Source organism: Propithecus coquereli, unplaced genomic scaffold (assembly GCF_000956105.1).
Source record: "Propithecus coquereli isolate 6110/MARCELLA unplaced genomic scaffold, Pcoq_1.0 Scaffold249, whole genome shotgun sequence".
Taxonomy (NCBI): Eukaryota; Metazoa; Chordata; class Mammalia; order Primates; family Indriidae; genus Propithecus; species Propithecus coquereli.
Window position 1 is genome coordinate 5108366 of NW_012148052.1, and position 25435 is coordinate 5133800.

Here is a 25435-nt window from a genome sequence, read left to right on the forward strand (position 1 = left end):
AATAAAGCCACAGGTTATTTCACCACCGTAATGGGACTGGTACTAGCTTATCACAAGCAGCAGAGAAACATACTCTTGAAAATAATATTTTTTTAAATTGTCAAGATAATTAAATGTCATGCTCTGTGTTGCTTTTATTGAATTTACTCCAATGTCCTTTTAAAGTAATGATTATTTTCTTATTTCATAGTGTCTAGAGTAGGAAGGAAATTCCTTGAAAGTTTCTGGGACTTTTTTTCCCATTACTGATCAGTAGACTCTGTAGATAGCTGTTTATTTCAGGTAATACCTCATTTCCATTAGTAACATGATCAGCTGATGACTGATAAAAAGGAATTAGTGAGGTGTTGAACTTCACTTTCTTCTTGCAGGTTTCCAGTAAATTTCCATAGGAATACTTCTTCCTATCCTTTCTTCTCCCGGCCCTAGAAGCTAATTCATTCCAGAAAAAATACTAATAGTTATAAAGATCTTTGATATTAGTTATTGCTTTCACAAATGGTGTTTTCTGTTTGGAAAGCAGAATCCTGGTTTTTATAGCTGTCTTTTGTCTTTCCTCTGATTTAGTATCTGGCTGATCAACTCCATTGGTCTTAGGCACTCATCTGCCCCAAGAGAGGAGAGTAGAGCTGATTTGCTTCTTTTCTAGGGAAGCCAGATTCAGTATGACTGAGTGGCACTTCAGTGGCCAGTTAAGGTTCTTGGATTCCTGCCATCTTTAGTCAGAAATTATGTTTGGTCCAAGCCCCTTACCGCTGACTGATAGCTTAGTGGGGTGGGGGTAAATAATGTCCCTGCATATTGATAAGTTTGTATCCAGTACAGGACGTGTTTCTCCTCCAATGTGCCATACCTCATATAGTCAGAGAGAGTCAGTAGTAAATTATTTGAACAAATATTTGAGCACTTACTATGTGCTGGGCACCATTCAGTGCTGAACAAAGCAAAGTGGAAATAAATGTGGCACTTCAACAAAAGGAAATAACTTTTGAATTTGCCCTCTTCAGCAATGTGAAAATATATCAAGTAATTTTTAGCCTTCATGGTGATCACAGTTTTCTTAATTCCTATACTTTATATGATAACCTGGACAATAAGTCAGTCCTAGTGTCTTTAAAGAAAAAGTTGAAAAAATAGCAGATAGCTGCTCTTACAGGTTTCTGCTACTATAGTAAACCCTGAAATTCTTCTAGGTAGTTTGTGAAGTTTTGATTAATTAGGTACAGTCTATTTTAATTTTTGAGCAAAGTTAAGTCAGGCTGAAAATGAAATATTTGATAATTCCTGCTTTGTACACTTACTGTATATTCTCCCAAATGTGTTAAGTGAAAATATTGTATACAGGATATTGACATTAGCTTTCTTCCAGCTTCATTCTTGCAGACATTGTCTAGGAGAAAAATGTAGCCATTTGCATATTGTTTTGCCACCTGTTAAAGCCTGAAAGGCGCTGGAGCCAGCTGAGAAGCAGGTGTCGTGCTCTGGGTTAATGTTTGCTTTGGAGGTCTGCACAGACCATGGTCTGTTAGCAGTGATGGCACAAAATGGCCTCCTCCTCTGTACTCCCATCCAGATCCCTGAGGCTTGGGTCTTTGTGGATGTCAACTTTCCTTTATTTTAACAGGGGCACTGCAGATTTGGTGTTCCTTAATTGTAGCCCCAGCATAAACAGTTAACTGCTATCCCCAACGTAGGCTGCTCTTCAGTTTTTGGAAAAAGACTCTCCCACTGAAGTACATTCCTTCAACCCTTGGCTTCTAGGATGAAGGCTGTAGAAAAGGAGCACCATGTTCCTTGGACATGTTTAGAACATATAACTTGCGTAAAAATGTTTTCCTTTTTTAGAATTTAGAATGTTTTTGTCATCTTTTATTTTAGTGAAAGTATATTATGCTGAGTTGTTAGTACTGTCTTCATTGTATGACTAAACCTTTCTTTCTCTGTTTCTTCTAATGCCCTAATTATATTTTTCAATACAGTTAAATATCATTAAAGTTCTAACTCTGAATCTGGCAGCTAATAAAAGGGCTCCAGGTATCTGTAGTTTTCTAATGAAATAACTTTTCCTTTCATAGTCTATTCTTCTGATATGAGATCCGCTGAGGGAAGGGAATCTCCTGGCCACAAAATCTTTGGTGCTATGTTTGAAACTCTATGGCTTAAGATTCTTAAAGCTGATTTTGTGTCTACGATTCTTGCTAGGGTGGCTAATCGACTAATTTATTCAATTAGTATATTAATTTCTATTGCTTTCTTCCTTTCAAATGCTGCCCCTCAGCCCGTCTGGCATGTTTGATTATGACTTTGAGTAAGTTTGATTTGAATTAGTATTTGTGCTGTGTTGTATAGTGTGTAGACACCAGTATGCCTTTTTGAGACCTTTCTAACCCATAGTTTATCTGTTTAATTGTAGGTATGTATATTAGGTTAGGCTGGGAAGTTTTTTTTAAAAACAGAAAAACGTGATGGAGGTAACATTTTATTTAATAACTTAAGCAAAATTTAAGTAAACTTCACTTTTATGCATTTTAATTTCCTTTAAAATAGATAACCTTTAATTCATATTTAAATTGATTTTCTGGCTTTGCTTCATAAGGAGATTAATAGTTTAAGATCTTGATATTTTGCTTTGGAAAGATTTAAAAATTGAAATTCATTTAATTTCTTTTGTGTTTCATGTCCAGAAATACAAACTCCTAGTCTCTTTCCTGTTCTAAATCACCATGTGTCTCAGTAATTTTCAGTGATATAGTTACAGAGCTAACATATTAACATAGAGCATGCCCTTTTAATTCAATCTCTTTAATATGTAATTTTGGAATAGTTTTTAAAAATTATTTGGCTTTTGTAACTGCTATATATGCATTTCTTTTTAGAGTCATCTAAGTTTGCCTATGGCAAAAATATCTGCTCTTAATTTTTAATACTTGCTTAATAATACCTGGGTAAACAACTAAATATGACATAGCTTGATGAAGAATGTGGATTTTACTTAACCAAATAGTCTTTGTTATAGCTTGTGCCCTATGCAGTAGCTGATTATTGGACCCATTTCTGTAAATTAAAATCCAAATATCTTTTATCTTTCCTATCACAGGATTGATCTGAAGTTAAACAAAAAACCACGAGCTGTAAGTATCAGCCAGACCACTTCAGAGGGGTGGCAATTTTGTAGATGATTAGAAAAATGTATTCCTCTTTAGAGCTTGAATGTTCCTAACCTGGGCTCATAATTCTTGTTTTAAAGTCTGGGGTGTCCTTCTGGATATACATCACCTTTTAGATGTTGTTTGCTTTTTTTATATTTTGGAGAGAGAAGGAAGTCCCATACTTTTTTACTGAAGAAAAAATCCTTTTTCTTAAATGATAAATTGTTAATACTAGCTCTTTTTCTTGACTAGTGAGTTCAGGTGGTCTAATAAGAGCAGAATTGATGGGCTGGGCACTGTGGCTCATGCCTGTAATCCTAGTGCTCTGGGAGGCCAAGGTGGGAAGATTGCTTGAGCACAGGAATTCGAGACCAGCCTGAGAAGAGCAAGACCCCATCTGTACTAAAAATAGAAAAAGTTAGCTGGGCATGGTGGCGCGTGCCTGTAATCCTAGCTACTCGGGAGGCTGAGGCAGGAGGATCGCTTGAGCCCAGGATTTTGAGGTTGCTATGAGCTAGGCTGATGCCACGGCACTCGAGCCCATGCAACAGAGTGAGACTCTGTCTCAGAAAAAAAAAAAGAACAGAATTGATGTTTCAATCCCTTTATGGACTCAGAAGACATGCCATTTTCAGATGCGAAATATTGTACAGTACGTTCGGAATAGAATCTTTAGTTATAGAAAAATCCCCTAGCAGAGTTTTTTATGAGATTTTTTTCCCTTAGCGTCAAACCAGTGTTTACTGAGAGTAAGTTGGGACTTTTATTTTTCTCTCTTTAGGACTATTAGAAGACGCATTAGTGCAGAAGCTTCCAGGCTGTAGAGCCCTGCTTTCCTTCTCCGACCTCACAAAGATAAACATCCCTCACCTGAGTGTGTGGCCATCCACCTCCGCTCTCCCAGACCCAGTGCCTGTGACTCTTGAGTAGTTTGTTCTAAATGTGGTGACAAACAAGTCATTTCTCTAAGACATTGGATCATTTACTTTGTGTCATTTTTAGTAACAGAACTGCAGGAAGACCAAGACATGGTTATGATCCCAGCAAATTGCTAACTGTGCATTTCTCCCTTCTTAGAATGAATGTCTCCCCCCAAACTGGCTGGCACCAGCTTCATCTGTGATACTCATCAAGAAATGTTCTCTGGTTTTATTTTATGCTGAAAGTAGAACACAAGTCACATTTCAGATGGAGGCTGTAAATATCTGGCATTTTCTTATTTGGTTTTGTGCTTTATTATTTTTCTATTGTTGTTTTTACCATCGTATTTTCTTTTGGGCCTTTTTTGTAATGCCTTTGTACAGCTCGTACCTTTCTGCTGACATATCTGATAATCTTTTTCATGCAGTTGCCAATATTCTTAACTGAAAATAATCTGCTTTATTATAAGTAAAATGGGAAACTTGGCTCTTTGGTTTTTTGCAAGGGGAGGTAAAGAGTGTTTATTTAGAAATTACCTATCTTTAATCTTTCTGAGTTGGAAGCAGATTCCTGTTCAGGGAACAAGAAAAATGGAAAAACATAAGTTTAAATCAGTCCTTTCTAAATATTTTTATTCTTTTGTATAAATAAAATTTCACAGGCTTTGACTTCTCATGCTTTACTTTTAAGCCTGTGATTGTTTTTTCACTTATTTTATTTATTCGTATCATGCCTTATGGAAATTTCTTTTTCTGTATTTTCTCTCTTTGCTGGTATTCACCTGATTAAATAATTGCTCTAAAAATCACCATGGCACATGGAAAGACTCAGAATGACACCAAAAGCTGATAATGTGTAGAGTTCTTGAGTGGAGTGAAAGATTGTATCAGTGAAAGCCAGTGTTGCCCAAGAGATCCCCCTTCCTTGCCAGGGCTGATGGGCTTGGAGACTTGCTGATAATAGTTACCTGTCTTTAGTGCCTAGTGATCGGCTGCACATTGGAATCATCTAGGAAGCTTTAAAAAATACCGGTGCCTGGGTCCCACCCCCAGAGATCTGGGGCATAGCCTAGTTATTGGGATTTCCTTTCAAAGAGTCCCTGGGATTCTGATAAGAAGCCAAGTTGAGAACTACTGCATTAGGAGACTTGAATGGTTTGATTTAAATCCTATGTTATGAATCAGTCTAACGAATAAGATCTGGGGCCCGACCGTTCCTTTGACTCTAGTTATCATACTCCTTTACTTATGCCCATATCTTTGTAAGAAACAGTTTGTGCCATTTGTGATAATATTGGTAGAGCTGAATATGGGTGGCATCTGCTATCATAACAAGTCTCCCTTATCAGATGTGTAAAAGCTTTCACTCTTGTTCTCAAATAAACTTTTTTTTTTTTTTTTTTTGACTCTGTGACTATTTAGATGTCTTTGGCTATGTCTTTGGTAGCAGAACTTCAATGTCAGGGTTTTTAAGGAAGTGGTTTCTCAGATTGTTCCATATAAAAACCCAAATCCTAGAAGCATTCTGTGTCCTTTGTCTCCTTTTCTGAGAGGGAGGAGTGGGTTGCTTGCAGTTTCCTTAACTCTGAGGAAAGCACACAGCAGATGTTAAAATATTTTTGACTCTTATAGTTCAAAACATTGCTGGAGAGAGACTAGTACTGCTATTTTTTTTTTAACTTTTTTTTTTTTCTAGAATAGTACTCTTAAAAAGATACAGTATTTAGGCCAGGCACAGGGGCTCACGCCTATAATCCCAGCACTTTGGGAGGTCGAGGTGGGAGGGTCGCTTGAGGCCAGGAGTTGGTGACCAGCCTGTGCAACGTAGTGAGACCTTGCCCCTACAAAAAAATTAAAAAATTAGCTGGGTTTGGTGGTGCACACCTGTAGTCCTAGTTACTTGGGAGGCTGAGGCACGAGGATTGCTTGAACCCAGGAGTTTGAGGTTTCAGTTAGCTATGATTGCACCACTGTACTCCATCCTTGGTGACAAAGCAAGACCCTGTCTCAAAAAAAAAAAGTTATTTAAAAGCATATTTATGGGTGTGAATATACCTGTGTATATATGTAGTTATGGTTAAAGACAGGCTACTTGCTTTATACTTATTTTCTCTATAAGGTTTGATCATTGAGTAGGGGACCTTCCAGTTTTCCTGTAAGTTGGCCAGGCGTACTGGAGATATTCAAGCCCTGAGCGATTGCTTAGCTTCCCTAGTCTGGGGTATTTAGAAAAAGGCACCAAGCGTTCCCCGCTGTTGTGCTTGTGATATTTAACTTCAGTTAAAGTTTTGACTTTGAAAGTGGGTGAGGTAATTAATGATTTTGGTCAAGTCATTGATCAAAAGAACAAATGTGCTAAGATGGATGGACATAGGAATTTAGGTGGCAGTTGCCCTCACAGTCACTGCCTGTGACACTTGGCAGTGACTGCTTGGTGACCTACCCCTTCCCATCTTAGCAGCCTCATCATGTGTTCCTGAACTGGAATGCCTGCCAGGACCACTGAGAAGCTGCTTCCTTTGAGCATGCCTTCACCAGTTTAGTTGGGTTTGGAACAGTACTTTGCTACATGCCATAGGGACAGAATGAATTAGTGTAAAGAACTAGAGCCAAATTGCAAGAAGTTGGCTCCCATGATGTGTTCTTTCTTCCCTTTCTTGTAATCCAGAGGGACCAAAGAAGGAATGGGAGGATTGAGGGTAGCCCTACTAGTTTATTTCTACCACCTGGATAAATTTGTTTTTCTGGATCTCTCCTTCTCTGAGGTGAGAATAGGTTTGTCTTTTGCTCTTTTGGGTGGTTATAAGACATTAAAAAAAAAAGTCCAGGCCCTTTGTAGTTACATTTTTTTTTGTCCTATACTGGGAGGATGGTGCCAGTACTCAGCTTCGTGGGGAGTATATTTCTCCATGGGGCTGAGGAAATAGTTCACTCTGTTTAAACTCAAAATGTTCTAGTCACTGTCAGATCCTACAAGTTGAAGATGGAGAGCAGGAACAACCCATGAAGTTCAGAAGCCATTTGGGACCTAGGGGAGGGACTGACAGGAGGCTTCTGAATTTGGACAAGGCCAGTGTGGGGTGAGAGCATGTGGAATTCAAAGCTACTGTACTGATCTGGAGAGGCCACATGCCTTAGGGACCTCTGAGCGCCATAAGGAATTGATTAGTAATTATGTAGGGTAGACATTCTCCCCACAATCAAGTTTATACTCTTTGCTTAGAAACAAATCCCTCACTTTGAAAGAGTAGAAAGCAGGCATCAGGATTATTTCCAATTCTAAGTTTGAGCTTTTGGGTGGTGGGGTAATGTAAATACTCTATAAGTTATCTATAAAGAGTATTCTTGACATATTGACCTATGCAGTATGAGAGAATTAAAACAAGTATTAAATAGCCGCATTTGAAAGCAGTTAAGTATGTTTTGAAACACTCTATGACTTAGTTTTTGCATTTATTCTGTCTTCTCTGCCCCTCAGCCTTACTCCATATTACTGAGGCATTATTATGCTTAAAAATTCACATTGACCTGGGCTTGGTGGCATGCACCGTAGTCCCAGCTGCTGCGGGAGGATTGCTTGAGGCCAGGAGCTTGAGGCTGCAGTGCGTTATGAATTGTGCCTGTGAATAACCATTGCACTCCAGCCTGGGCAACATAGTGAGACCTTATCTCTAAAGAGAAAAAAAAATTCACATCTGAAACCCTGATTACAGGGCACTACATTGGTTTGTGTGAAGTGTGGAGAGAGGGCAGGATTGGGCTTCTTTGTACACATTTACTTCTCTGAGGCTAGTGTCATAGTCAGTGCTTACGAAGGTGATGTGCGTCTAAGATGCAGTGATAATGAGAAAAAGGATTGGAATTTTCACTCCTGTGGCAGTCTAAAGTAGAGTTATCGTGTCTGAATTTTCTAAGTGGTAGGCTTTGTGATTTGAAACAAAGTTTTCATTTTGAAAACTCCCTCTGCTGGGCATGGTGGCTCATGCCTGTAATCCTAGCACTTACGGAGAACAAGGCAGGAGGATCTCTTGAGCCCAGCAGTTTGAGACCAGCCTGAGCAACATAGTGAGACCTCATCTCTACAAAAAATAGAAAAATTTGCCAGGCATGGTGGTGCATGCCTGTAGTCTCAGCTACTCTCGAGGCTGAAGCAGGAGGATTGCTTAAGCCCAGGAGTTCTGCACTCCAGCCAGGGTGACAGAGTGAGACCCTGCTTCTGTAGAGTAAAAGTTGTCACCACTGAGGTGAGATGTGGGAGTTGATGCTGACCCTCACTTAGGACAGAGGTCTCCAAGGGAAGAGAGTGTGTAGGATGGCAGGGCTTGGTGGGAAGAAAAGATTAGGCCTTTGATTTATATTCACTTTCAAACTCAGCCTTATTTATAATATACATTGTTACATAATATATTAGTTCATTAGTACATGTAGATAATTTATAAATACTAGGTTGAACTGCAAGAAATCGCTGATATTCAATTGTATTTGACCTATAAAAGTGGCAGTTATCATAGTTTAACAACATATACATGTTGGAGCTGTGTATGCTTCAAGTTTTTACTGTTCATGTACAAGAAATAAAGTTTGGAGACCCCTGGCCAACACAGCCCTTCTTAGCTCCACACTCCCACCCCTATAACTTATTTCTATATCCTAGGCATGGGGATGGAGAGACTTTAAAATATTTAATTAATTTGAATACATGCGTCTTAGTCTGTTCAGGCTGCTATAACAGAAACATAAACTGGGTGGCTTATAAACAACCAACATTTCTTACAGTTCTGGAGGCTAGGAAGTCTAAGATCAAGGCACTAGCAGATTCAGTGTCTGGTGGAAGGCCTGCTTTCTGGTTCACAGATTGTGCCTTCTCTCTGTGTCCTCACATGATGGAGGGGGAACATGTGAGAGGCTCCCTTGGGCCTCTTTTATAAGGCCTCTAATCCCATCTATGAACACTCTGCCCTCTTAATTTAATCACTGTCCAAAGCCTTGCCTCTTAATCCTATCACCTCGGAGGTAGTATTTCAACATACAAATTTCGGGGGTATATAACCATTCAGACTATAGCAACGTGCAAATAGCATACATTGAAATGGTACTGAACTGCATTCAGGGTAAAGTAAGTACTCCTATCCATTAGCTACCAGTTCCCCTGCCCAGAGGCAACCCCAGAATTTGTATCCATCCAGAGGAACTTTGTACCTGTATGAGCAACATGCACGTATACTTGTGTCTGTTTACAAAAATGGTAGCATACTATGCATGGTGTTCTGCCTTTTTTTTATCTAGCAATCTAGCATAGAAAACATTCCATATGTACAGCTACTTCGTTATTGTTATTGGCTATTTAATATTCCATTGTATGTGTGTATGAAAGTTTAACCAGTCCTCTCGATGGTGTTAATATCGTTTCCATCTTTTGCTGTTTCAGACAGTGTCATAGTGAATAGCCTTACCCATGTCATTTTGCAAACATGAGTACCTGTGAGATAAACTCTCAGCAGTACGTTTGCTTAGTCAAGATGGTGTGTGCATCTTCGGTAACCTGGAGTACCATGTTACCTTCTATTGTTGACACTCCCACTCGTGATAGGATGATGCCTTTACCCTGACAAAATGTCTGGGTTAAACAATGGTATCTTCCTGTGATTTTATTTTCCAGGTCACTTTTTAAATGTAAATACTTGTATTTTTTTTTTCCTTTTCCTTTCCTTCTTATTCCTCTAGTTCCTGAAAATTTTTCTTGGGTTATTTTTTTTACCTGGAATAGTTGGAACTTTCTGGAGCTTTAGACTTTGTAGAAGGCATGCCAATGACCTCTGGTGTTGCTTTCCAAGGTGGAGCTGCAAATGCCATTAAGAATTCCCTGCTTTTGCCTTAGCACTTTACTCCTCATGTTATTCTCCTTAGGCTCTTGTTTTCAGATCCTGCTGGAAGATGCTTGTCTCCAGGGCAGACCTGGTAGCCCTGGGGCCTAGAGAGGCCCCCGCTCCACAGGCAGTAGTACCAAGAGGCGCCAGCAGGTGGCAGGCAGGGCACCACAGGCACACTGGGCCTTAGGGAGGCACTTCTCTGGAGAGCAGCCAAAATCGGAGCCTTTGGACGGTTCCCAGTGACTTGACCTCCCAGCACTGTGCCCAGCTGAATGTGGGGCGGGTGCCTGATCCTTCCCTCCCACCTAGTTTTGCTGCCATTTCTTAAATGGATGAGCAGTTTAAGATTACCAGCTGCTGCCTTGAGAGGAGCTTCAACAGGCCACACCCCAGGTGACAGCCTGGGGCCTTTTCCCCTTTAGGAACTACCTGGAAGGATTTACATGCCACGGCCTGGGATGGCTTGGGTTTCCTTAATTGTAGGGCCCTACTTCCTGCCCTTTCAGCCAAATCTCCCACACCCTTCCCATGAACTGGGAGGTCCCCAGAACAGGCTCTTACCACCCTCCACCCACTCTGCTATGGTCTAGGGGGAAAAAAAACGAGCCAGAGGTTTGAGAAGCCCTAGGGCAAAAGTGCTAGGGTCCTTGGGCTGCCTTCTTTTGGTGAGGAGCCCCTAGGGACCAGCGGGGTCCAGGGCTCTCAGGCTGATGGTACCACTTCCCTTCCCCCAACTCCTAGATATGTGCCCCCTGAATCCCATTTTCTCTATTGTGTATTCTCTGTCTTCGTAAAGTCCTGCCCAGCATCTCCCTCAGGGGAGGGGTCTGGCTCTTCTGCCTTCCAGGAGGCATGGGGGAGCAGGGAGGGCAGAGAGCTTTGCCGGTGGGAAGAGGAAGGAAGTGGCAGCTGCAGTGATGAGTGCTGGCCTCTTCCCAGACACTCCCTGTGCTCTCCCCTCACAGGAGACTGGCAGTGTTTGGGGTGTTGGCAGCATGCGGGGTGGTGGGGCGGGGGGCCTTGGGAGAGCTGCTTCCCTGCAGCCTCGAAGTTCTGCTCCCAGTTTAGGTCTATAGATCTTCAGGGCCTGCTGGGTTTTCCCCTAGTCTGGAGGAGCGGGATGGGGATGGAGAGGGCCCGGATGTCCAGAGCAGGGATATTTCATCCCTTCGTGAGCTGGTGTGTTCTCTGCCAGGGAGGCTGGAGTTTTCCTGAGGATAGAGCAGCCATAGTCATCTTGGTAGCACTCCAAGGGGGGTTAACCCATGTGTGCGAGACAGAACTTGCTAGAAAACTCAGGGTCAGGCCCCTGCTGGTGAAGCCACAGGGTGGGGTGGGGGGCCTGTGGGGTGTGGGGAAGGGCAGGCAGGAGGCTGTCCTTCGTCAGCTGCCCAGGATCATTTCCCAACAGTGCAGGGATTTGCATACTCACGAGTTTCCCCATCAGCTTCTTGGCTCCAGGAACCAGGAAAACAAGAGGAGGAAAGAGCAAGTGGGGCAGCTGCCTGGAGTTCGATCCAGCCCCCTCGGTGGCCTGAGCTTCAGGCTCAAGGGTCATATTCCATCCCTGTCACCCCCTACCCCTTTGAAGCTCACACAGGGAACTTGGGCAGGCCAGGAAGCTGAGGCTCTGAGAGAGTAAGTTGCCCAGGGCTGCACAGCTAGTGACTGGGGCTTCAATCCAGGTCCTCCTCCCTCTCCTGTCTGCTTCTGAACTGAGGCATCCTCCTCAAATTTAGAGAGGGGCAAAGACCATTGGGTCCCTTCTACAGGTGAGGAGACTGAGGCCCTGTGAGTAAATGCCACCTACTTAAGCTGCTTGAGTGGGTGGTGGTGTAGGAAGGAGGTGGTGGGGAGAACTTGGGAGTTAAAACCCAAGTGGTAGAAAAGAAACATCCTAGGCATTCGGCCTGGTAGCCTCTGAGTAGCTCTGCCCAGAGGCCAGATTGAGAAAGAGGCCTGGACAGCAGGCCCAGCCAGGCCGAGGCTGCCGGGAGAGCGCAGGACAAGCTCAGGCCAGCGGGAGTACCGAACTGACCCAGTCCTCCCCAGAGCCCAGCACCTGGCACATGGCTCCACTGTCCTTTTTCGTGCCTGTCGATGGACCAGCAGGGCCAGACATGGCCTCCAGACATTAGCCACAGCCAGCCAGGAACTGCTGCCCACTGCCCGTCTGCCTGTAGGATCACCCCTCCTCCCCTGCTCCCAGAAGCAAAAGCAGCCAATGACCAAGAATTCAACTCAAGAAGCAAGTGTGAACTCTCAAGTCTATGGCCAGCTGGCAGATGGGACGGGAAGAGGGGTGAGAGCACTCCCTACTTCTTCTAGGCAATGACCTCTGAGGCCTCAAGGCCTCCCAGTCCCACTCTGGTGTGCAGGAGGAGGCTTGGTGGGTGGGTCTGTGGGGCACCTGCCCCTGAGCAGGGGAGCAGGGTGGTCATTTCAGCTGCTCTGCTGGAGGGATTCCCACTTGAATGTTGTAAACCTGAGCGAGTTGTGAGGTGTGGGGACCTTCCCCTCCCCCATCCCTGCAGAGGTCTGAATTGTGCGAACTAGTACCCGGAGCCTGCCCTCCCTCAGGTTTGAGGGCCAGGGCACCAGGACTCAAGGCCCTGCCCCAGTCCTTGGTCTCTGGGACCTTGGGCAAGTCACTTAGCATTGCCAAGTGGCTGATAGTGAACTGGACAGTCTGGTATTTTAGCTTCTTGTCCCATAAAAACCAACAGAGGCCCATAAATAGCCTTTTAACCGAGAATACAGTTCTTGATTGGAAAAGTATTTTATAAATAAGGCAACGACATTTCTTTGTGCAGATAAAACCTGAGGAGGCTGGAAGCAACAGGCATGAGTCACCCTAAATACCACGCAGGGGGCTTCGAGGTGTTTGCTGAAATCATTTCCATATTGTGCATCGATTCCTGCCTTAAGTGTAGGCTTCTAAAGCATGTTCAGGTAAAGAGTGAGGTGGGGGCCTCATATGCGGGGGATCGCCAGTGTGGCATTTTCTTCAACACGCTGTACAGCTGTTCTGTGCTAAAGCAGTCTCTAAAAAAATCAGATGTAAAAGCTTCACAAAGTACAAATCAGGTGAGATATTCAAAGATATATTTATTAAGACTATTTTTTCCATTTTCCCTGATGGTGTGTGTTTGGGGGGTCATCTGATAGGCCAGCTTTTCACTTAAAATTTAACATTCACACCGCATTTTTCATCCAGGAAAAAAAGAGCTATTCTTTTAAGGTCAGACGAGGCATTTGAGATGGCAGATGGAGCTAAAACCCTGTGAACACAGCCCACAGCGGTAACACCCGAGGCCTCTCAATGAGCCCTGGTGCCATCAGGTCACTCGCCCTACAGGTATTATTTCATGTGATCCTTACAACGACCCTGTAAGGTAGGTACCATGCTTATTCCCCATTTCACAGATGAGGAAACTGAGGCCCAGATAGGGGCAGTCTCTTGCCGCAGGTGACATAATCAGTGGCAGAGCCAGTTCTTGACTTTGGGACCAGGGCCCCTACCCTCCTGGAGGGTACCCTGGCATTGCTTCTCCAGGCTGCCTCTGCCCTGCTGCTCCCCATCCTGCTTTGTGACCCTGGCCTAGAACATAGCAGTATCTGGGAAGACAGGCCAGAGCTGAACACCCCAAGGGCTCCCCCCATGCCTATCCTAACCAGTCTCTCCTGGAAGCCATCTTCTCAGCCAGGTCAGAGCACAAGAGGGGAACAGCCCACCCCAATGCCCCCTTCCCTGCTGCAGCCACAGAACTCCAAGCCCTATTATACTTGTGCTTCCCTCTAGCCTCCCCGGGCCCCTGTCCATGTGTCCATGGCCACCTTCTAGCAAGGCCCAACAAGGCCTCAGGAAAGATGCCCCAGCCCCAAAGGGACTGAGTACTCTTCGTGAAACTTGGATACCTTCCTTCCAGAGAAGGGTCAGAGCTGGCCTGGAGTGGCTTACCCCCAGGGTGAAGACAAGTCAGGGCTTCACATCTGCTGGCCTTCCATCACCCAAAGGCCAGCTCAACACCCCCTCTCCTAAGTGCAACAAAGACAATCACCTCTTAAAAGGGCTCATTGATTGTACTTTATTGATGTTACAGACTTCCCACTTAAAATACTTAAAATTTATACCTTTGCACAAACATACACATGTGCCCCCATCCATGGGGAAGGGTGAGATGACTCTTGAGTACAGAGGAAGAGAGGGTAGAGACAGAGGGCCCTTGACCCCCAGCAGGGGCAATGGGACAGGTGAATAGAGGGGTGTGGAAAGTAAGTAATTAAGAAGCATCTTGCTTACTAACATGAAGCCTTGTGCCCAACAGGAACACGCAAGAGGCCTCATCGGTGTAGGGGGCCCTCAGAGGGCAGGCACATGGTGCCCAACTAGCCAGCCCAGGCTGGCATCCCGGGGGCGGGGCGGAGGTGGGGGGCGGCACACAGGGTCCCCAGCCCAGGTCTCTGCTTCCCCCGCCTCCCTCCCCGCCCTCCGAGAGAAAAGAGGGTTTGGGCCTCAGCCACGGACAGACGCCATTACTGGCAGCGTCTCCTTAAACTACAGAGATACAATGTGTATCAACAGGGTGATCGCTTCTGACCACTCAGGCAGACGACTAAAGGTGCTGCATGGGCCAGAACCAATCCTACAGTATCTTTGGTTTGTGGGTTCCTTCCCTACTTTAATCCTCCCTCTGTCCAGCCTCCAGGGTGAGCCTCAGGGCTGGGAATGGGCTGCTCGAGGGCCCAACGCCCAGCCCTTGGAGGCTGGTGGTGTTGCCCTTGCAGGCCAAGGGGCGGCTTACTCATTGGGGTGCTGGGACTTGTAGGAGAGGATTTCGGCAGCCAGCTGCTGGGGGTCCAGGAGCTGTGGGAAGCGCCCCATCACAGCCTTCACCAGGTGTCGGGGGAAGACACCACACAACTTGGTGTACACACTGGCCTGCTCCTTTGCCAGGCTGCCTGCCCTGCCCCATGGGCCCCCGCCAGCCCCTGGGCTTAGCACCTGGGGCTCCTGAAGGACTGGGGTGGGTGGGGGCAGTGGGTATGGCTCAGACCAGTACTCCCGAGGTGGAAAGGCCGGTGGTGGGGGTGCATAGTCGGGGACACTGAAGTGGCCAGCACCCACAGGCCGTCCAAAGGCAGGGAAGGGTGGAGTGGCTGGGAGCTCAGGTCCATAGGGGCTGTAGCCAGCGTAAGGGCCCTGAGGTGGGCCTGCCTCACCAGGGCCGCCTCCTCGAATGCCCCACAGTTCTGACATCTGGCTCTCTAGGGAGCCAATGCCTGAATCCAGGCAATCCTGGGAGGTGTATGGGAGTGAGTCCAGGGTCTGTGGGAGCCAGTCCACGGGCCCAAAGCTGCTGCCACTGCCCCCGCTAGGTGGGTGGCTCCTGCCTGATGGGGCGAAGGTCTGTATTGGACCTTCCCGGCGGGGCCCTGGGGATGCTCGGGTGCCCAGCTTCTTCCCATCCAGGCTGCACGGCTCACTCTCTGTAGTTACAGAGTCGGACTGAGATGAAGGTGAAGGCCGCCGGCCACTTTTGTCCTTGCTGAGGGCCCTGGGGGGTGAGAGGAGGGCGTTGGCACGGAGCTCATCAGCCACAGAGCGCTGGGGGCGGCTTGGCCGCTCTGGATGGAAGAATCGGCACTTGATCCCATACGTGCATTTCCTCCCTGGAAGAGGAATGAAGAGGGACTCTAAGCAGGGGGCTCCAGAACCAGAGGCAAGAGCAGGGAAGGGGTGGCAAAGGAAATGGGGTTGGGTGGTCCAATTGTGGTGGTCCCCGAGAGGAAGAACTTGGGCACGGGCCAACCTAGGGGGAAGGAGGGGAAGGAGTGAGGAGGGCTGTGGAGTGCTGGGCTGGGCCCCATACCATAGGGACATGGCTGCTTCCTCTGCTCAGAAGTGAGTGGCTTCTTACGCAGGAAGTTGTCCAGGCTGGGCCCGTGCCGGCCCAAGGGGTCATCAGGCGGCATGAACCTACAGAGGGCGAAAAGAACTCTCAGGAGGTGGGAGACATGGAAGGGGACTTCTAATTGCTGAGTGGGGGGCTAGACAGCAAGCCTTGCTGGGAAGAACAGGAGAGGGACCCCTAAAACTGGTACCTGTCCAGTAGGACACCCCAGAACTGTTCTCTTGGTATGATCATCCCAAGAAAGGGGAGAAGGATCCCTTGGTCCAGAGGGCCACAGTCCACAGTCCCTTAGGGTGACTTCCTCCCTGATGTTGTTGGGAGGCCAGCAGCTTGAGTATCTAAATCTAGGGCTCATCCTCTGCCCCCTGGCTTCTGCTCAAGAGATGCAGTGCTGGGGCCAGGCATGGTGGCTCAGGCCTATAATCCCAGCACTTTGGGAGGCTGAGGCGGGAAGACTGCTTGAGCCCAGGAATTCTAGACCAGCCTGGGCAACATAGTGAGACTCTGTCCCTACAAAAATAAAAAAAAATTAGCCAAGTGTGGTGGCATGCACCTGTAGTCTCAGCTACTTGGGAAGGTGAGGCAGGAAGATTGCTTGAGCCTACAAGTTTGGGGCTATAGTGAGCTGTGATCATGTCACTGCTCCCAGCCTGCACAACAGTGTGAGACCCTGTCTCTAAAAAAATAAAAAAATAACCAACCAAACCAAACAAAAAAAATGGCGCTGGGAAGGAGAAGCTTTCTCGGAGCCACTGACCACATCCCCTCACAAATGTTACTGCTCCATACCCCAAATCAAAAAGCACAATCCCCCCAGCCTGCTTGGTCCCAGCCTGATCTCTCTCGTGCAGGAAGCTGTCCATCTCACTCCCAAAGCTGCCTGGAACGAAGACCACAGCCCACATGGACAGGGCCCAGGAGAACCCACCTCCAAGCCCCGCCCTCCCCAGGGCATCTCTGGCTGTCAGGGCCCCTCTGGGGCAGGAACATACTTGTCATTCACGAAGGAGTACATGAGCAGCCGTTCCTCGATGAAGCGCTTCCACTCCTGCCGCTCACCCTGGAGGTCACGGTACGTGTCATTGGAGACCACAACCCCGTCGGACTCAAAGGCCAGCTTCACAATGAATCTGTCATCGTAGCACACCACTCGCTTGCCACCCACACGCCGTGATGGTGTGAACACCAGTATCTTCTTCTTCTCCAGTTCCCGTAGGATGTGCTGGTCTGGGAGGTGACGGGGCGTAGGTCAGGGCCCAACAGGACCCAGAGCCAGGCCCGCAGGGCTCCCTAACTTCCTGGTGGCCAGGCGCAGGGGCTGTTAATGCCAAGTTCACAAGGGCAGGAACCAGCTCTGCTGAGGCCGCTGCCACACGCCTGCCTCTTGCCGGGGCCCTGCAAAGTTTGCTGCTGAAGACCAGGAACACCTAAGTGCAGGGCTGCAGGGCCCGTTCAGCAAAGGCTCCAAGCACAGAGCCGGCCCCGCACCTTTCCCCCTCTGGACATCAGGCCTGTTCACGCCAGACGTGGTCTTGGCTTTGGCTGTTCACCCAGCCTGTCCTATAGGGGTGGTCCGTGAACAAGCTGCGGCAGAAGTATCTTGGCTCTGTCCCTTGCATTGCCAGGACATGGTCACTAGATCTCATGGGGAAGGGGCCCCTTTTCCTGGAGCCTATAGCCCCAGCCAGCCTACTCCCAGATTGCAAGACTTCTAGAGAAAATGGCTCAGTTTTTACCCCCAAAGGCTGGAGGCTCTTGCAAGAACAATGATGACAGCTAACGGGCACTGAGCACGTGCTCCATGCCAGGTCCTCTTCTAAGCACTTACTGTGTATTAAATATGATCTTCACAGCAACTGTGTGAGGAAGTCACTGTTATCAACCCCCAACCCCCTCCCCATTTACAGATGCGGAGCAAGTGGCTCAGAGCAGTGCTAACAGAGGTCCTCACCCAGGTCACACCGACAGGAAGGGACAGAGCCAGGATTCCAACCCTGGCTATCTGGGCTCAGAGCCTACAGGCTTAATCACTACGCTGCGCTGCCCCTCTGCCACTGGGGATGTTGAAAGAGTGACCCATCTGCCAGTAAGATGAGGGACGTGCCCAGTAACTGAAGCAGAAGGCTAGACAGTGTGACCTTCAATGACCACTGTTCAGGACAGGGTTGCTGAGGACAGAAAAAAATAGGAAAAGGAATGCTGGTCCCTGTTTGAATTCTAGAAGTTGTTGGTCATGCCCAAAGGGTCCTTCTTGGGGAGAATCAGGGCTGCTGGGGCAGTGAGACCACCCTGCCTCCAGAGGTACCACTCACCCGTGATAGGCACGTCGGGTCTTGGCTGCTCCTTCCTCCAGGATGGCACAAATACTGTGATATCTGTGTGGCCCCGCTCGAGAAACCAGTTCACTGCCAGCAGGATGCCCCGGCAGGAGAAGACCTCCTTGTTTCCATGGCTAGGAGGAAGAGGGGACACAGTCGGCCCACACAGGCCCACCTGCTATTCACCAGGCCTGAGCAGGAAGGGAGGCAGGGCCCTCTGCAGTTGGGGGCCCAAGGCCTCCATTCCCTGTGCTGGTTCCCACAGAACCAGGATGGCCAGACTCGGCTGGGACTTTCCCTGAGGTTCCATGTCCCGAACGTGAGGAAACACCCAAGAATCTGGCAGCACCCGCTCCCCATGGTGGGGGAGGGTCAGGCCACTTGCAACACACCTGGGGGTGGGGGAAAGGCGCCGGAGACTTCTGGTTCCTGCCCCACCCGGGAGCCACTGGGACCACAGGGACGCAGATGTACACGCAGACTGAGTCACCACCCCTCCCTGGCTCATGGTGCTGCGGGTGGGGGTGGGGAAGTACCAGCAGGGCTGACTGAGGAGAAACCAGATCGTTCCGGATTAAAGTTCAGCCCGCACAAAACCCTCAGGGGCTGAGGCCTCAGGAGGGCAAAGGGGAAGGGACTGGCGATTCCCACCTTCCACCCGCAACAGGAAGCCTTTCAGTTCGAAAGTGAAAGGACACTGCTTTTCCTCCCAAGACAGCCAATTCCCCAAAATGCCTGGCCCATTCCTGGCCTCCCTCACCCGCCTCTTCATCCGAGGCAGAAAGACGGTCAGGAAGACACCAGGGGACTCTGTTGGCAAGGACAGCTGAGGGATGGGACATCTTCCCTGCCTCGGTCTGAGGACCAGACCCCACCCTATCCAAATGTGGCGGGATCGAGAGGGAAGCCTGGAGGTGTTCTGGGTTGCTGCGGCTCTTAGTTTCTCTGTCTAAAAAATGGGCCCAGTCTACGACCATACCACCCTGAACGCGCCCGATCTCGTCTGAAAAATGGGCCCAGCAGCGTGCAGCTTCCTTAAGAAGGGCCATGTCAGTGAGATAACCTTCCTAGTTGGCTTGAGGCCAGAGACAGTCCAGCAAAGTGGAGGTTCCAACTGGATTTCCTGGGAGGGGAGGTGAGGGCTCCCAGGTAACACCAGGTGTCACAGAAGGGCTCCTGGGACCAGCAGTCCCGGCCTCTCACTGCCCCTCAAAGAACAACTCAGACTCTCATGTTTGGCAAATAAAACAGAATACATGTTACGCAAAAGAGGCAGGTCCAGGGCCGACCACATCCTGTGGGTGGCTTTGGGGGTGGGGGATGAAAGCTGGAGCCTCAATAGAAGACAGAGGGAGGTGAGGCAGCTGGGGGGCACAGAGGTTGTTTGGGGGTGAGGCTGGGCACCAGGGTCTGAAGGTCTCTGTAAATCGTAGGGGAGACAAAGTCCAGCCCCAGGCAGCACTCATCCCACCTGGTGCTCCCCCACATCTGCCAGCCTGCTCATAAAAGTTAACATTTACTGAGAGCTGTGAACGAGGCCCTGTTCTAAGTGCCCAACACTGAATCATCAGCAAGCCCATGAGGAGGGCACTATCATTATCATCCCCATTCCCTCTTTTCCAGATGAAAACTGTGGTCCAGAGAATGTAACTTAGTCGCCAGGGTCACACAGCAATAAGGGTGGAGGAGAGACGCAGACCCAGCACCTGTGCTCATAGCCACCAGGCACATTGATGCTTAGGCAGGTACAAAGACAGGCATAACCCTGACCTCAAGGACAGAGTGGGAATTAGCAGGTACTGAGCTGGAGGCCACATACGTTGCCGCATCCTCACAAGGCTTGCTACAGTGAAGGAAAGGAAGGTTCCCTGACTCATCCAGGGTCACCTGGCTAGTGGTGAGATGGAACTTTTTTTTCTGAGGCAGAGTCTCGCTCTGTTGCCCAGGCTAGAGTGCCGTGGCGTCATCATAACTCACTGTAACCTCAAACTCCTGGGCTCAAGCGATCCTCTTGCCTAAGCCTCCCAAGTAGCTGGGACTACAGGCATGCGCCACCATGCCTGGCTAATTTTTTCTATAGTAGAAAGAGGGTCTTGCTCTTGCTCAGGCTGTTCCCAAACTCCTGACCTCGAGCAATCCTCCCGCCTCAGCCTCCCAGAGTGCTAGGATTACAGGCATGAGCCACTGTGCCTGGCCTGATAGTCAGAACTTGAACCCTGGTCTGGGGCCACTAGATTGCCTTCCAGTCTCTAACAGAAGACCCAAAGTTTATTTGGGAGAAAAATGCCGCCCAAATTGAGTTTGAACAAGTGTATTAAGAGAGGCAGGCTGGGGACAGGAGAAAGCCTTCCCAGACTGCCAGGACGGGCCAGGGGTCTGGTCTGTGTCTTCACAATGTCCAGTGTTTCTCCATCACATTACCCCTTCCCAGTGGCTTCTGCTCTGTCTTCCAAGACTGTGGGGTATGGTCACCCCTGGCATGGCTCCCTGTCTCAGGGATGCAGTCTGCACGTGCACCCACCTGTCTCCCTCTGTACACATGCGTGTAGGTGCATGTGCCCCATGCTAGGCCAGTATCTTCAAGGCCTGGGACCTAATGGGAGGCCAGGCCTCCAAGGACATGCACTGCCCCTGAGCACTGAAAATCTTGGCTGCGGACAAGTTTGCTTTCAGCAACCCTAGCACCTGGAATATTCCCTCAGCAGGTAGTCAGAGCCCTACTCTTGGCAGAAGTAGAACGTGTGAGCCTGGAGTGCCTCCCTACAGCTAACTTTAGTCCCTTTCACTGCACTGGAGGAAGCTCTGCTGGCACAGGAAAACCAGACATCCTCCCACCCCAAGTCCTCTTTGCCCAGGAGGTCAGGGCCCCCAGCCTGGCTAACCAGGCACTGATAAGATGTGTATGTTGGGGACTCCAGCTTGGCTGCTTCTGCCCCAGGACAGACGGCAGGGCTGGGCCGGAGTCCCCAGGTGAACAGATCTGCCTGGGCTGGGCCTGGCTAGTGGAGAAAAATTCCCTTAGAAGGAAACAGAGGTGAATTTCCCCACGATTTGCATATGGTGGGGGCAAGGTTGCCTGCCCTTGGGAGAGGGGGTGGCAGGGCAGGAACCCAGCAGCAGCTGAGACAGGAAGTTTGAGGCTGGAATTCCCCTCCTGCCACTGCCCCAGCTCAGAAACCCCCCCTGGGTAGGGCGGGTCTTCTGCCTTTCACCAGTGCCCCTCCTCCCAGGTCCCTCCTCCTTCTGCCAGGACTCAAACACACACAGCACATGGCTGCTCCCAGGGCTCGGCCATTCCTAGCTCACACCCCCCAGAGGAAGGAGTTACAGATCCTTCCCAGCTCCTAGCTCAGTGGCTTGAGGCTGGAGCCTGAGAGGAGACCCCTAACTCTCAAAGCACAGGCTGTGATCCACTGCCCTTGGCATGAGAGCCAGCTTTTCTCAGCCTCCCACCCAGGCTCTGCCCAAGTCAGAGGAAGGGGCTCACCCAAAAGCCTGCTGAGCTGGGCCAGGACAGCTGACTTGCCCCAACTGGGCCAGGAGTAGGTGGGGCCAGGGAGGGCAGAGGCTGACGTCATGTCAGCCTCAGGCAGCCCACCTGGGAAGATCCTGGGGCAGCTGAGGAAGGAGCCCTTCCCACCCTTGTGTCTGGGGTCTCCCGGGCCAGGCCAACAGGAACTTTTCCTTGTCCACCCAGTCCTGACTCACTGGCCTGCCTTGGAGGGAAGTGGGAGAAAGCAGGGGCAGAGGCTGGGGCCTGGATCCAAAAGAGAAGTCTGGGTTTCCTAAGGTCGGCAGCAGCCCTGGGCCTGGCTTCACCCTCTGCACCCCCACCACTCCCCATTGTGAAAGCCTACTTGGGGGCAGGGGTGGGAGTTACTGGGGCTGAGCCCCCAGAGACCAGGCCAGCCCTGCCAGCTGACTCAGCAGGGATCCAAGTCACAGCTCACCTGGAGCCTGAGCATCAGGCCACCAGCTCACACCCACCATGTAGAGCCAGATCCAGCCTTGAGGTCATTCCTGGTCATAATTACAAAGGCCTCAGTAGCTGGGCCTGCTTCCGTGGGAGCCCAGTTCTGGGACAAGAAGGCCTCAGAAGTCCCAGCCCCTGTACAATAATAATAATAACAGCAATGACTGCTGTTTACCGAGCACCTGCTACTCCCCTGGTTCTGCGTGTTCGCTCCTTACAACCACCACCTGAGAAAACAGAACTCGGGGAGGGTAAGTGACTGGCTCCAGGGCAGGTGAGCTGAAGCTCCCAGGCTGGTCCCCTGCGCTATCTTGCCTCATGTCATAGCACAGGAGTTGGGATAGAGTCCTGGTCTCAGGGAGAGACCACAGCACAAGGGGAGCTCTGGATTGGAATCCTTCTATCAGTTACCGGGAGTGTGGCCCTGGCCAAGTTTTGAGCCCCTGAGTGTTCATCCCCAAAGCATTTCTAATCCACCCCCTTCAAAGGGGTCATTCATGAAGGTTAAGGGAGCCTCCTGGCAGGCAGTAGGGCCTTGTACAGCGCTTTCCTTCACTCTAGACCAGTACATGAGAAGAGGTCACTCCTTCCTGAAGGCCCTGGGACCAGAGTTGCAGAGACATGTGGCCACCCTTCTACGTCCTGGCCACGGAAACAACACATACCTCATGGCCACATTGCTCCCGTCGATGACCACCGGCCTCAGGTCGCTGTCCTCCTTGTCCTCCTCTGGGATCGAAGGCTCCAGGCTGGGCGCCTTGGGGGTGCCCCCGCCCCGGGGGACCAGAGGAGGTTGAGGGCAGGGGTCGGGCGAGGCCTGGCGCTCCCGCTCTGCAGCTGACCCGTGCTTCACCAGCTCACCCAGCACCGTGTTGGTGTCTGCCTGCACCCCCAGCTTCTGCAAGACGCTGTGGATCTCAGTGGATGAGTAGCCCAGCTTCCGGAAGAAGTCCACCTTCATCTGCAGCTCCGAAGCAGATGCCTCCTCAGCAGGGGGGTCCTGGGCCGGCCTGGGAGTGCCCTGACAGCTGTGGCTGTCCTCAAGTTCCCACAGACTCATGGCAGGGCTGACTTCCTCGATGGGCCTCTGTCCACAGGGGCCACTCATGGCTCAGACTCCTGGAAGGCACCGGCCACAGCTCCTGTTGGACAACCACCGGGTTAGGGATGGGAAACGTGTCTCTTTGCCGTGGGCCACATCCAACAGGAGGAGGCAACACTGACCAATGGCACTATACAAAGCTATCCTCATGTGTTAGCTCAGGCTGTCCTCTCAAAAGCTCTCCTAGCCAGCCATTATCATTCCTATATGTAAAGGGGGAAACTGAGGCACAACCATGAAGAACTTGCTCAAGGTCATCCAACTGTTGGCTGGCCGCGCAAGGATTTGAACTTAGTCTGACTCCACCACCCGCACCCGCACCTCCACGCCAACCCAGGGGACCCGGAGGCAGGGGCGGGGCTCTCAGATGGAAACCTGAAGTTGGAAGTGCGCCGAGGGCCGCGGGCTTCCCCATGAGGCCATCAGCTTCGCCTACCCGTCCCGAACTCCGGGCCCAGGAAGCGTAGGGCCAGCGGCCAGACTCCCAAACCCGGGGAGGGCAGTTTCCGGGGTGACCCACCGAGGACAAAAGTTCCTGGAAACTCTGGGCCGCCGGGCGCTGGTGACGTCGAGGCTGTCCCGCCCCGAGACCCGCGCTCTCTCGGTTCCCCTCTGGACCTTGGTCCCCCTCCCTCGGCTCTCCTAACTTGGGCTAAGTTAGAGAGGGTCCTGCGGACCGGCGAAGCCCTGGGCACCGTCCCACGTCCCTCCCTCCGGTCGGAAGCGACCGGAGCCCTCCCCACCCCCTCCGCCGAGAGCCCGAGGCCCGCGACCCTCCCCGCCGCGCGCCTCACCTCGCCGAGCGCCAGCCGCGGCCCGCGGTGTCTCCATGGGGCCGAGTCCCGGCGCCAGGCCCGCGGCTCTTTTATACGGCCAGGCGGGCCGGCAGGTGGTGGTAGGGACCGTGACGCGGAAGCGGGGCAGGGGAGGGCGGCGAGAGCTGGTCCGGGGAGACCGTCCCGGGGGCGGAGCGGCCAACACCCCTTCCTGCTCCGCCCCCTCGCCGCCCCGCCCCGGCCTCCGACCCCGCCCCGCCCCGCCCCGCCCCCGCCCCGCGGCGCGCAGGGCCCGGCCGGGAGTAGGGTCCCGAGCTGGGGACGCAGCCCCTTTCGCGTGCCTCGCGGCCTCGGCGGCGACGAGATCTGGAGGGGAAGGTGAACGGCCCGTGTGCGTAAGATAAGCACCGACTGAACCAGGTCCACGCGCCTGCCAGGTACGGACAGGTAGAGCCGCGAACGTTCGGACCTAAGAACGTGACAAGTACACCCTGCCTGAGGAAGGTGCAATCGGGGGCACGCTGAGGGAATCAGGCGCACAGAGGCTGGTCCACAAACGGTTGGAGGTAGGTCCATAGTTACAAAGACAGGTACAGAGAGACAGGCACTTTCCAGACTGAGGCAGGACCACTGAACAGGTGGGCTGTAACTGAAGCAGTTGTGCAGAGGTGGGGCCACACCCAGGACCAGGCACACTTCTTCTGAAATAAGTACCTTTTCCAGGATAGAAAGGCAGGTTCAACCAGCAGATACGCAATGACGGAGGCGGGAAACCAGGCAAAGGAGGGACATTTACGCCAATCACCATATAAATAAATGTTCATGAAAAATACTGTTACCCATGCTACAAAACTCACCTGACTCTGCCCCCACTGGAAGAAACACCCACCAGCTCCCTGAGGATGCTTTTAGTTTCCCAGGTCAGTAATGATCCCTCACACCAGCACAGCACTTTACAGTATCTATCCATGGGCATAGGTGAGGAAGACAGAGGTCAGTATGCCCATTTTACCCTTGAGAAGTTCAGAAAAGGTTAAACTGCCTCAGCTAGAAAGACTTCGAACCAGGACAAAGAGCTCCCATCCCAGTGCACCAGGTGCCGCGTTTGCCACTTTGGAAACCACCAGTGACCTAGGGCAGAGGGGAGCTTGGCTTTGTGTGTGTGTGTGTGTGTGTGTGTGAGAGAGAGAGAGAGAGAGAGAGAGAAAGAGAGAGAGAGAGAGGGGGAGGGAGAGAGAGAAAGGGGAACATAGAACCCACAAGCTAGAGGGCAAAGCCTCCACAATGCCACCAGTACTTACCGTGTGCCAGCCCTTTGCTAACACTGTCTCTGCCTTATCATAGACTTGTGTCCTGAAAGGTAGGTGTTAGTGTTATAAGAAAAAATTGTTTCTTGTAAAAGACACCGTAGA

General features: G+C 50.2%; 2 protein-coding genes across 4 annotated transcripts in view; one reads left to right on the top strand and one right to left on the bottom strand.

The window, feature by feature from the left end:
- Positions 1-4879, top strand: part of MEAF6 (MYST/Esa1-associated factor 6) — a 19669-nt gene extending 14790 nt beyond the window's left edge. The window contains exons 6-8 of one of the 2 annotated variants that reach the window (XR_001137605.1): positions 2414-2471; positions 3098-3131; positions 3931-4879. Coding sequence is in view for 1 of the 2 variants with exons in the window: in XM_012646727.1 (XP_012502181.1) it covers positions 3098-3131; positions 3931-3939 (43 nt within the window). In the remaining variant the exon portion in view is untranslated. The remainder of the gene's footprint in view (positions 1-2413; positions 2472-3097; positions 3132-3930) is intronic. The other variant, XM_012646727.1, reaches the window with a different exon arrangement.
- A 9158-nt stretch (positions 4880-14037) lies between these two features.
- On the bottom strand, positions 14038-24160 carry ZC3H12A (zinc finger CCCH-type containing 12A). 2 transcript variants are annotated; one of them, XM_012646728.1, is made up of 6 exons: positions 24042-24160; positions 22811-23287; positions 18167-18306; positions 16847-17081; positions 15813-15919; positions 14038-15612 (listed from the first exon to the last, which is right to left on the bottom strand). In XM_012646728.1, the coding sequence occupies exons 2-6, from the start codon at positions 23251-23253 to the stop codon at positions 14741-14743; spliced, it is 1797 nt and encodes a 598-aa protein (XP_012502182.1). In that variant the 5' UTR covers positions 23254-23287; positions 24042-24160; the 3' UTR covers positions 14038-14740. The 2 variants fall into 2 exon arrangements, with proteins under 2 accessions (XP_012502182.1, XP_012502183.1); XM_012646729.1 differs by lacking the exon at positions 24042-24160 and adding an exon at positions 23623-23649.
- Positions 24161-25435: the final 1275 nt, after the last annotated feature.